Here is a 12841-nt window from a genome sequence, read left to right as displayed (position 1 = left end):
TTTTAAGTTCTAGCAGAGTATCCAAATTCTGGGAGAAAAATCTGAAAATCTGAAATTACACATTGGTGTGTACAACGCAGTCGATACGTCATGGTTTTGGGTCAGAAAACAGAAACATTTCTCATGCTGGCAGTGTCAGAGCCACATGGAGTTTATACAGATTGAATACTGTCTTTTCTGTGATTCCACAGAAAGAATACATCTGCAAGTACAGCTCTCTCCTTCTCCAAGATGATTTCACTTGTGTTTTCACTTGTAGTTCTTTTTCTGGTTAACAGTTTGAAGCATTTTTCCACTTAGCAGATTGTTTGGCTCACCCAACCATTATGCTTGCCGGGTGGAGAAATTTAGGCAGGGATTTAGACTAGAGAAATTTAGGCAGGGATTTAGACTAGAGTTAATATATTTTATTACATCAACCAGTATAGTTGAGGAAAAAAAATGACAAGCTTCCCGAACTGCAAACTTCAGTGGTCTGCTGCAGCAGAAGTGGGGCTTGTGTTCCTGAAATGTGTTTCTTTCCAGCTGCATCAAGATATTGTCTTTCTTTATAGCATTATTTCAGTGATATCCCTAGACCATCACAGCTGCGATAAGACTGTTCTCTAATGTGATGATCTCACTCCTTTCAGATAATACTTCATTTCTGGCAGTGCTTCTGATGACTTATCTTGGTGACTTTCACTGTGAAGCATTTTGCATGAGTCTCCTCTTGCTTGTCTTTTCAGGTTCTGCGGTGGCTTAATCAAAGACTTAAAGAGGAAAGCACCGTTCTTCGCCAGCGACTTCTACGATGCTTTAAACATTCAAGCCCTTTCAGCCATTCTTTTCATCTACCTGGCCACAGTGACCAACGCTATCACTTTTGGAGGATTGCTTGGCGATGCTACAGAGAACATGCAGGTTAGCAAGAGCTTTCAGAAGCAGCAGATCTGTCATTTGCCTCTTGCTGTCTACAGAGGGGTGCATGGCCACTGACCAAGCTTGAATTCTGGGTACAATTAATAGAGGTATCCTGTGTTTCCACTGAAATTGGCTTGCTTTCCCTGCTGTTGGACAGATGTCCTCTGGAAAATCATACCTTAAATGGTGTTTGAAAGATGGCCAGATGACAGAGAAGGTCCTTGCTCCTTCTATATAGAGAAGTTCCTCTGATCTGCTCTCCGTGTTTGTGTCTTAGTTGTACTGTTTCAGTCCAATTAATATTACTAAGTCTGATTCAGACTTTCCATGTCGTCAGAGAGAGCACTGTCTCCTCTGCGTGACTCTTACAGTCCCTGGATTTCTGCCTCTCTGGTGAAAAGAAAATCCTAAGATTCATAGGAAAGTGAGTAAATCAGGAGATGTGATCAGGAGAAAATGTCAAGGTCTTTAGAAAGATGAATTTCGTAATAATCATTGAATCATAGAACAGTTTGGGTTGGAAAGGACCTTAAGATCATCTAGTTCCAACCCCCTGCCATGGGCAGGAAGATTAGGTCCTGACAACCATATTATATATCCAGAGTCAGGCTGGATCAGTGGTGAAGGCAGAAGTAGGGGCTTTAAGAATGGCTCAAGGAAAGTCTAAAGGAAAGGGATTCTGTATTAACACTGCTGTAGATCTGTCGTATTTGACTGGAGCAGAACTATGCTCTAGCAGTGCCTTTGGCTTTTTGAAGTGGAAGAAAACATAGGAGGTTGTACTTAAATACATTCAGTGCAGTCACCTTGAATCTCCTAACAATAATTAAGTTCATAATGACAAAGACTGAGTTATTAATTTACACAGGTTTAATTAAACCAAACATAGAAAAGGGGGGCACCTATCCAGAGCTCTGCACTTTCCTATGATAATGGCATTTATTTGTTGAATGTGACAGTCTCATTTCACCAAAGTGTGCCTGAGACTGGGAGCTGCACAGGAGGGAGACCCAATCGGGCAGGAGGGGGGAAGACAGGAGGAAGAGAAAACACAGGTTGCCTTTGGTCTGTAGTTTTCTCTGCAGTAGATAAAACCTGGTCTGAGTTTTCCTATTGCTTGGAGAAACAAAAGTCCCTAGAAAGACACAAGCTGCAGGAACAGCCTATTTTGAGCTCAGTGATTTTTTTTCTGTGTGTTGAAAAGGGAAACCACTGATGCTCTGCGGTTAGGAACCCCACTTTGGTAGCAGGGAAGCTCTGCAGCACATGTAAACACAGCACAGCCATTAATGACCAAAACTCCAGGAGCTGCAGAAGGAACCAACACCCATATCCCATCCAAGGCTTTGTCTCTTGCTTCACAGGGGTTTGTGCTCAGGGAGGAGGGAGTTGGGGGTGTAGCTGAAGAGAAGGCCTGACAGCATAAAGCTAGTTTGTCATTGAACATCAGTCCACAAAAGTGGAGCAAAGTGCAGAAAAATCATTACTGAGCTGCTAGAAAAAACAGATTTCACCTTTCAGGTTATAACATAGCCATGACTCAGTGCAGGAAAACATTGTCTATGATTTTTCAATTTGTGCACTTCAGCATTTACTTGCTTCTTACATACAACAATCAGTTGAATTTACTAGTTTTTATTTATGTACTGATTTAAAATCGAAGTGCCAGCAGTTTGTCTTAACGGTTCACTGGTGATCAGGGGTTTAGGCACAACTGGCTTTACTTTTGCCATCTCCCTTCAACAAACTCTATTCAACATCCTTGTGTGAAGAGGCATCAGGTCTCTTGGCTGCTTGTAGGAGCCTGGGAAGGGTTTTATCATATAATCAGAGAATGGTTTGGGTTGGAAGGGATCTTAAAGCTCATTCAGTTCCAACCCCCTGCCAGGGGCAGGGACACCTTCCACAAGACCAGGTTGCTCCAAGTCCCGTCCAACCTGGCCTTGAACACTGCCAGGGCTGGGGCAGCAACAGCTTCTCTGGGCAATCGTTTTTGACTGCAGGTTTTCAACAGAAGCTCAAAATCATGTGTTATTCATGCTCAGATGTCTCTGTATCATCACAGCCAGAGCAAAGCATCCCAAGGCTCCCAGTTCAAGTTGTTCCTCCAGGGAGCTGCTCAGTGGGATCGGAGTCCAGGTCCATGTCAAGTGTTGCTCAAACCATTGCACATTCCTGCAGTGGGAAAGTGGTTTTCTGTAAGACATCTCAGAGCGTGAGCGGCACCAAATCTTTGTACTCGGAAATACAAGGGAGGGTTACTCCAGCTTCTGCAACTGAGGAGCAGCACCTACAAGTTTTCCCCTGGGCATTGTGTCCTCATAGAAAACAGTATTTTTGGGGCTACCACAGTTCATGCTTCTTGTTTCTTGTAAACAATTATGTGACTGCTGCTGGGTCAGGCTCTAAAAATCGCCTGTCCTGCGCTGCCTGCCCCTGAGAGCCTGACATGGCCAACGTTTCTTTCAAAGCTCGCTTCAGAGTTTTATGTTTCTGAGAAAAGACACTATTCTTAGCTACAGACACGTGGAAGAATGCAGGGAAAAGAGATTCCAGATGCGCTGGCCGCGAGGGCCCTCTCCATGAGTAATGCAGGAGGAGCGAAGGGGATCAGCTGTGTGAATGCCATTCCTTGTCTCATCCTCACAAGTCTCCCTAAAGGAAGCAGACAGAGGCTTATAGGCTGCTGTCCGTGTCCCTGTGTCCTTGTATAAGGACAGAGCATCACAATGAGATTTCCCTTCCCTAGTCCCTGCAAGAACCGGGGCTGTTCATGGTGGGCATCACCAGCAGCACTAAGAAATAGAAAGGACCAAGGTGAGGTGGTTTCTGTCCACTGTACAGCAGCTTGTCTAGATTGATGAGGGACTGAGCATGTGTCAGGAGCAGGCAGCCAGGCAGCTTTTAAACCTCCATTACCATTTGTTTCTTTGCACAGCTGTCATGCTGCTGCTCTAATTACCCAGCAGTAACAGTGCTTGACCACTGGTATGTTGAGATCATGCTTGTGGCCAGAAAAATATGTTATGATTGCTTTAGAGAAAGTTCTGCTAGTAATTCAGTAGATAGATAGAAAAAAACCCTTCTGCTCTTACGTAGCAATGTACTGTTTTGACGTATGACAGTGTCAATAGAAGGCTCAGGGGAGACCTTAGACCAGCTTCCAGTACCTAAAGGGGCCAACAAGATATCTGGAGAAGGACTTTCTACAAGGGCCTGTAGTGACAGGACAAGGGGGAGCTGCTTTAAACTGACAGAGAGGAGATTTAGATTAGATGTTAGGAAGAAGTTCTTCCCTGTGAGGGTGCTGAGGCCCTGGCACAGGTTGCCCAGAGAAGCTGTGGCTGCCCCATCCCTGGCAGTGTTCAAGGCCAGGTTGGACACAGGGGCTTGGAGCAACCTGCTCTAGTGGAAGGTGTCCCTGCCCGTGGCAGGGGGTTGGAACTGGATGAGCTTTATCGTCCCTTCCACCCCAAACCAGTCTGTGATTCTATGAACATACATTCCTCAGTGTAAACACTAACTTGGCCCTTTCCAAGGAAGAGAGACACAAAACTTGCTTTAAATTCTTCCCATTACCACTGTGAAGTCAGACAAACTGCAGCCCCAACCCTGCAGTTTGTCCCAGATGGAAAGAAGGATCTGCACATGCTGTTAATTGCTGGTTGCTAAGCACGTGCGGTGTTAATGAGACTGCTGATTTGGACACAGCTACAACAGGGCACATGAGCCTGTGCTTAAATCTGCCCCTGGTTGTTGAGTGAGTATTCCTGGAGAGGGTGATGCTCACCGCTGCACGTCTCACTCAGTAGAACATGATGCTGTGGTTGGTCCTTTAAAACTCAGTCAAGTGTAAAGAGATTAGTTTCCATATGAGCGAACAAGGTAAGGTCCTGTGAGTTCTGCCACTTCTGTAGGATGTACGCTTAGTCAGTAATCATATTTTATTGCCATTTATATTTTATCCACATTTTGCATTTTATAAGTAGATACTGCCCAGCTCTAGTTGGGCATGAAAATGCAAGAATGTATCAAGCATGCTCTTTTATCCTTCTCAGGCGAAGCTGGTTTGCCACACATGCCAAAGGTAATTGTAGAGCCTGTTAAATATGGATTTTATTACTTGGTGGTGACATCTGATGAACTTTGGTCTCAACATGTGGCTGCTGGATGAAGTAGCCTTGTTTGGTTTGTGTCTCGCTTACTAAAACAGTTGCTTGAAAGAGGAGCATCTTATTTATTTAGAAAGCATGCGTGCTCAATTGGGGAAGGGAAAAACAAACCTGTCCTGGGTTCAGCTCCAGGACGCTCTGTTGTCCTGGAGGATGTCACTGCTGTCCTCTAGCCACATGTCTGTTGGAAGAGCCCTACTAACATGTATCTTTACTATCAAAAATGTGGGAGATGTTCAAGGAGTTATTAAATCCTTGAAGTGATCTTCAGAAACACTCTGCTCCTCTTGTCAGATATAAAATATGATACAGCATTATCAAACTGTTGGCCTCAGAAATAACCAGGGAGGTTGCTGATTATCATGAGTAGCTATGAATTGTGTGGGATGAACACATCAGTGTGCACAGCTGCAGGAGAGGTTAGAAGACAGTCTTCTCTTTGACTGAGCCATATCAGCATCATACAGCACACAACCAGTCACTGATACAACTACTCATTTTCTTCCAACAGAGCTAATAGAAAGGTTTACTCAGTAGAACTCACCTCTCTCCTATGTCTACCATAGGGCGTGTTGGAGAGTTTCCTGGGCACAGCAGTCTCTGGCGCGATATTTTGCCTTTTTGCTGGTCAGCCACTCACAATTCTGAGCAGCACAGGACCTGTCCTTGTCTTTGAACGGCTCCTCTTTAATTTCAGCAAGTAAGTACAAGGGAGGAGGGGAGGAATGTCTCACGCTAATGAAATACTAGCTAGGGAATGAGATGGCTGGCGGTGGGGAAGGAGGGGATTTAGGGCATGAAATGAAACATCTCTTTGTTCCGTGACGAGCTTGCAGTGCGATCTCATCAGGGATTTTCACAGGCACGCATGTCCCCGAGCGCAGCCAGCATTGGGTGCGTATCTCCTCAGGGCCTCTTGGAAATACTTGGCCAAGCCTGTCCTCCGTGAGAAGTTTGCAGCAGTTACAATCAGTGGGCTGCTGCTCCCCAGTTGGTGCAGGTGTATTTCCCATAGGAGCAAAGAAAGAAATCCAGCTTTTGATTTCACCAACAATTTGTCCTTAAATCACTACTTATTTGAAGTAATCACTATTACTTGTGAAAACAGAAACACCTATGATAGAAACAGCTCTGTTTGTCCGCAGATTTCCTCAGTGGAGCTTCGCTGCGTTAAATGCTTTTGGTTTTGAGGTTTTTTTTCCTTTTAACTGGATAATCTTTAAGCATAGCATCAGAATTGTTTGGGTTGGAAGGGACCTTTAAAGGTCATCTAGCCCAACCCCCTTGCAATAAGCAGGGACATCTTCAACTAGATCAGGTTGCCCAGAACCACATCTAGCCTGGCCTTAAATGTCTCCAGGGATGGCGCATCCACCACCTCTCTGGGCAGCCTGTGCCAGTATTTTACCACCTTCATTGTAAAGAATTTTTTCCTTGCATCCAGCCTGAATCTCCCCTCCTTTAGTTTAAAACCATCACCCCTTGTCCTATCCTTACAGGCCCTGCTAAAAAGTCTTTCCCCATCTTTCTTTTGGGCCCCTTTTAAGAACTGAAAGGTAACAATAAGGTCTCCGTGGAGTCTTCTCTTCTTCAGGCTGAACAACCCGAACTCTTTCAGCCATGCCTCATAGGAGAGGTGCTCCATCTGTCTGATCATTTTTGTGGCCCTTCTCTGGACCCTCTCCAACAGGTCCATGTCTTTCCTGTACTGAGGACTCCAAAGCTGAGCATAAAGAGGTTCTGCTCCACCCTCAACATATAAAGGTTGATGCAGCGATGATAGCTGACACCCAGAGCCCATTTCATTAGGTGTTCTCATTGACTATTTTACATGTAGAACTACTGATACTTTGGATGGTGTTTTGCAAGGAGATCATTTCAGGTTATACAGAAAACACCCCAAATCACGTGTAGCCCTCCCTTCCCCCATCAGGGAGCATTCACAGCATTGCAAGCTGTGAAGGACTAGTGTTTCAGTACACAAAACCAAGACCTTTTGGAGTTTAGGCATTATTAGGCTTTTTTTCAAAAGCAGTTGCCTGTGATGTGGAACAGCTCTTTGGCCATTGGTGGTTATTTTTAGAAGAGGTCTATTGAATTAATAAGCCGAACAAGGCTGCAGGTTGCAGTAAGGCAGGAGACGTGGTGTGTGTTGTATCTCCTTCCTCATTATATTTAATCTTGTGGGTAGTTACTCAGAAATAATTGAGACTCATGTCTTTCCTGTGAATACCCTACATGTTGGAGGAGCCTTCTGAGGGACAGAGCTTCTGCTAAGAGTAACGGTGCACTTACATGTGATCCCACGTGCACAATCCTACATTCTTGGAGGAAGATGATTTCGTTTGGTTATTTAACTCACTTGAGTCCAGAGGAGGCCACAGAGATGCTCTGAGGGCTGGAGCACTCTGCTGTGGAGACAGGCTGAGACAGCTGGGCTTGTTCAGCCTGGAGAAGAGAAAGCCCTGGGGAGACCTTAGAGCAGCTTCCAGTGCCTAAAGGGGCTACAAGAAACCTGGAGAGGGGCTTTTGGCAAGGGCAGGTAGGGACAGGACAAGGGGGAATGGCTTTAAACTGACAGAGGGGAGATTCAGATTGGATATTAGGAAATTAGACTACTCCAGGGAGGGAAACTGGAAGCTGCCACCTGGTGAGAGCTCCACAGCAGAGCAAGAGTGGGGGACCCTTCTTTTCTTCCTTCAACTGGAATAAACGAACAAAATCAAGAACAGACACGCTATAGCTGTTTGCATCTGACGGGTGGGTCAGAGCCCAGGTGCTGCACATGGAAGGAAAAAAGCAAGATGGAAAAATGCTTTTTATGGTTTTGGAGGGAGAAGGTGGTTATTTTTAACCTGAGGAGGAGGTGGTTATAAAAGCTTTTGTCCTAACAACCTGCTGGAGCAGAATGGCAGGATTTTTCAAGAGAGCCTTTCTCACAAGGAAGCTGGAATCAAACACTGTGATTTTTCAATAATGCATTTGTGGTTGTTCATATTCACAGCATGCTGTTCCCTGCTGGGAGCAAAATTAGAAAGATTTCCCATCTACTGATTCATTTTAAGCGTGACTCTGTCAGTGTGTGTGTGTGCACGGAGAGATAGCTGAAAAAGCCTCATATCCACAGCCCCGCATCCTGCTTGGGTGAGTCGATGCTCCAGGACACCTCAGCTCAGCTCACACCCTGGTTGGTGAGCTGTGCTCCCATGCAGAGGCTTTCCAGTGTGGAATGAGTCTGGATTTCCAAGCTGGAAGCAGTGGGATGCACGGCTCTGGGTTCCCCAGGGTAGCAGGACCCCAGCCCTTCTGCCTTCCAGCCACAGAAGGCTGGAAAGTTTCTCCTTGAGACTTCAGAAAGAAAATTAATCACAGCAAAAGTACTTAGCTTTTTGTATTATCATAGAATCACAGACTGATTTGGGTTGGAAGAGACCTTAAAGCTCATCCAGTTCCAACCCCTCCCACGGGCAGGGACACCTTCCACTAGACCAGGTTGCTCCAAGCTCCGTCCAACCTGGCCTTGAACACTGCCAGAGATGGGGCATCCCTGGATGGATTGTATGTAGAATATATATTGTGCATGTAGAATGTTGAAGTGCTACAGGACTTTGAGGGTTAAAAAAGTAAAATAAAATAGTTTAAAACCTTTTGAAGTTCTTCAGTGTGTGCAGTCAGGATGCCATCTGGGCTTCTGCCAGCTGTCTTCTCCACACTTGGTCTCCACACTCCTGTTCTCATTGGCACTGACTGGATATTTCAGAGATACAGGGGTCTTCTGTTACTGGGATTTTTTTCCGTTCTCTTTTTCTAAATCATCACTTTGCTGCTTCCTTGTTCCTTACCCCTCTTCCAGGTCAGTCTCTCAGTGTGAGAAGGCTGCGGCCTTCACCAGTATCTTATCTACAATAAGGAGAAAGCCTTGCAGAGGCTTGGGTTGAATGCAGATACCCAACCCTGATGCTGGCTTCCAGGGAAGACCGTGGGGCTGGGGCTGCTGGCCCCACTGCCTCCTGTTCCTAACCCAGAGCAGGCAGTAACCTCCCTGGCAGGGCCTTCTCTGCTGTTGTGCTTTTCAGATTTATTCTGTCCTAAAAGCCTGCCTTTGGACTCTGCAGCATCAGGGCACAGCAAACCGGGGCTGTTTCTTCCCAGGAAGGAACGATGCAGTTCTCTCCATCATTCCCCTGGCACCAGGGTTTGTTATCTTCTGCTTTGTGCTTCTTGATCTCCTCCTGCTGGTATTTTGATTTCTTCTGGTTAGTGCAAGGGTCTGAGAGATGGAAACGCAGGCTCCTGACTGTGAGGCTTGGCAGGAGATTGCTTTTCTGAAGGAGATTCATAAACCGTGGTTATATTTTCAGCTGGTGGAAGGCTGTCAGCATTGAGCTGCTCTTGGACGTTGGGGCATTTGCAGCTCTGTGAGTGTTTGCCAAGGGAGGATTTTTACTGGGAAGCCTAGGAAGAGCTTGAATTCACTGGTAACATTTATTGGTGGAGGCAGAAGCAAGACTGATCACTTCTGCATGCTTTTCTGGCACCTTGGCTATTAAACTGCACCACATACGTTTATGGAGTTGGCTGGCTGAAAAGGGGGAGCTTAACTCTTGGAACACTCCTTTTGAGTCTAAATGAGCACAGGTCCCCAAGGCTGTGGTTCACCACTTCTCGCTGGGAAGTCACGATCCTGCGTGGATTTCTCTAACCCTGACATTTTCCCTTCCTGCCCACCCCTGTCTTGTTGCAGAGACAATAATTTTGACTACCTGGAGTTTCGTCTCTGGATCGGCCTTTGGTCAGCCTTCCTGTGTCTCATCCTCGTCGCCACCGATGCCAGCTTCCTGGTCAAGTACTTCACTCGCTTCACTGAAGAAGGTTTCTCCTCCCTTATTAGCTTCATCTTCATATACGATGCTTTCAAGAAGATGATCAAGCTGGCAGATCATTACCCCATCAACTCTGAGTTCAAGGTGGACTATATCACGCATTACTCTTGTGCCTGTGAACCATTCGATCCAGGTAAGATAATGTTTAATTAGCTCTCCACTTTGCAGATAGGAGATTGCATTTGCTTTCTTTTTCTATTGTGCTGCAGTCCAGATAATAAAATAATAAAAAAAACCCCAAACAGGTAGATCCTTCTTCATCAGTTGTCTTCAGATATCCTATCTTAGCCTTATTTTGAAGCTGGGGAGTGAGCTTCACTCTACATGCCAATTGGAATGTCGTTATAACCGACCTTCCTGAGGCTCCTCATGTGAGCATCCTCACCGGTAGAGAAGCTGTCTCTGTACCTCTGTCTCTGTGGCTGTAAATCCTGAATGGCATTCCTCTGAGAAGTGTGTGAAGGGGCAGAGGTGGTGGCCAGGTCACTGCCACGGTGCTCAGGTCACCCCTGGTATCTGCTATGCCATTTTGGCAAGTGCAGGAGCAGGATTTATTCAGGGCATTACCCAAACATGGGTGGTTTTCCACCTCCTGCCTATGTGTAAGAGTGGAAAAGCACAGACAGATCCTCACTAGAACGGAGGGGAAGTCTGTCTAACAGTTCAGCCTATCACTAGAGCGTGGGATGCAAGGCAGGTACAGCCAGCATATGTACAGATCTGGCCACACAACCAGGAACAAATGGTTACACGACCCAAATACAAACACAAGTATGCTGGCTCACATCATTAGGGAAGCTGCAGCCACTCCTAGGATCCTTCAAACAATGAGGGGTGAGTAAGAAACTTGGTTTATGCTCAAAGTAAACTTCAGGTTATCTCAACATACCTGTCAAACAGGAAACGGTCCTGATTGCTGCACGCTGCCTCTGTGCAAAAGGTGTTGGGAACTGATTCTCAAGGAGCTATGTGCTTACGTTAGTTAGTAGGCTCTCTGCCAGCATTTGGATTTGGGTCTAGTTCTTCTTCCATGTGAATGGCAGGGTGGTTTTTTTTGGGGGGTTAGGACAATGGGGAATGGACAATGCCAAATTGAAGATCTCTACTTACCATCTAAACACCAACGTTTAAATCACAACACTGGGTTCTTTGGCTGTTCTCATCCCTTGCTTGGTGGCATGTCATTCCACAGTGCATCTGATGCACAGAAGCAAGGAATTTTCCAGAGGAGCAAGTGGCCTGTTAAATAGCTGCTAGCACATCACTTGTGACACTGACAGTTTGGCTTTTCGCAGGTCTGAAATACACCAGTATATGCATGTGTCTGTAGCTGTGTCTCTGCATAAACCCAGACAGTATCTGTAAGCAAAAGACAGCACAGATTTAATTCATGCTCCTTAAATAAACAGGTTTCCACACCGTCTCTGTTACCACACAACAGTAAATCAGTTTCTTGGAAGCAGAGCTCAGGTCTTGCAGCAGCAGGTTTTGTAAGCAGGTACCAAGACAGCATTGAGAACATCAGTTATCCTTTGTTCTAACATTGCCTCTCTGAAAGTTTGCAAGCTTTCGTGCATCAGGAAATGGAATAACAATGCAAGTGGCATAAAAATGCTCAGGCAAAAATCCATGCTGATAGCAAAAGGGGCTGCCTGGTTTTAGGGAACAGTGTTATGCAGTAGCAGAACTTTCTTTCCAGTGATTTTCCTCTAGTACGGATAATGTCTGTTGCTGCTGAGGTATTGTAGGCATTGAGAAGCTGTCACGGGTTGTGCCGGAAGCAGAGATGAGGTTTCTTTGCTTTTTTCCCAACGTCAGTGCAGGTAAAACTTTATGGATCTTTGTCATGCCAGAGGCGAAGCTAACTCTTCTTCCCTCATACTCCAGGCTTTTCACAGTTGGTTTTAATCTGTGTCATGAAGATTTGACTCCAGAGTTTTGGCATCAGCCCTTGCAAAACCTAAATAACACGAGGATGTAGTTGACAAGCTTATTTTCAGGAAGGATTGCTCTTCTAAATGGAATTTCAAATAAATGATTTCTAATCCCAGGAAAACAAAAGGAAAACATTTATTGCCACAGTGAATGCTGCGCCTTTTTTCACAGAAATGATCTCCATCTTCTTGGTTTTGATTACTCTTTATCTTTTTTAACTTGAAAAACGTGTGTGTGCTGGATTCTGAAATGCATTTTGCTTTTCAGGATGTCTTTGGGGTTGTGCATTAATTTTAAATTAATAATTATAGGAGTGTTCTGTGGATATTTATTTTAATCCATAGATCATTAGAAAAGTATTGCAAGACCATGAAATATTACATTGTCTGGTTTTCTGTAATTTATTTTACAATGAACTCCAAGATAAACAGCAGTTAGGTTTGAATTATGTTTCACTTAGCCTTTGCTTTCTGTTTTTTAAGTGATTGATGATTGATCATGATTCTGAAACAATACTTTTGACTCACTTGAGCAAAGACATTGCCAGCAGTTTGGTGAAGTTAACAAATGATTCAGTGGCTGGAATTTGCTTTCCTTCCTCGCTGTTTCAGCACCATACTCATGGTATTCCTCTTTCTGTCCTCTCTTGCAGTTAATAGCTCATTATTTAACAGAACAACGGTGCCGTCAGCTGATGAGCTGTTCTATTCCTCTTCTGACATGGTAAGTGCCCTTTGCAAGGGCAGGGATGATACAGCCTTTGAAGCCTCTATGGTTTATTAATATAAAGTTATTCTAAAATACTCTTTCTCTCTGGTGTCATGGTTCCCAGGACTGTGGTTTCCTTCATTGGGGTTTTCAGACAGAAGAGGAGACATTGTGATTCTAAAACTCTGCAGAGTGACAGAATTTGTAGGTGCCTGAAAATACTTCAGTTTTTTCTCGCTG

The 12841-nt window shown here is 45.0% G+C and overlaps 1 protein-coding gene across 6 annotated transcripts in view; it reads left to right on the top strand.

Moving 5' to 3' along the window:
- Positions 1 to 12841, top strand: part of SLC4A4 (solute carrier family 4 member 4) — a 161899-nt gene that overhangs the window by 123772 nt on the left and 25286 nt on the right. For all 6 annotated transcript variants that reach the window (XM_030478872.1, XM_030478876.1, XM_030478873.1 and 3 more), the window contains 4 exons: positions 729 to 903; positions 5642 to 5775; positions 9820 to 10091; positions 12546 to 12616. In XM_030478872.1, coding sequence (XP_030334732.1) covers positions 729 to 903; positions 5642 to 5775; positions 9820 to 10091; positions 12546 to 12616 — 652 coding nt within the window. The remainder of the gene's footprint in view (positions 1 to 728; positions 904 to 5641; positions 5776 to 9819; positions 10092 to 12545; positions 12617 to 12841) is intronic.

This window comes from Strigops habroptila, chromosome 3 (genome assembly GCF_004027225.2).
Source record: "Strigops habroptila isolate Jane chromosome 3, bStrHab1.2.pri, whole genome shotgun sequence".
NCBI classification, from domain to species: Eukaryota; Metazoa; Chordata; class Aves; order Psittaciformes; family Psittacidae; genus Strigops; species Strigops habroptila.
The sequence above is the reverse complement of the archived record's forward strand: the minus strand, read 5'-3'. Positions and strand labels throughout refer to the sequence as shown.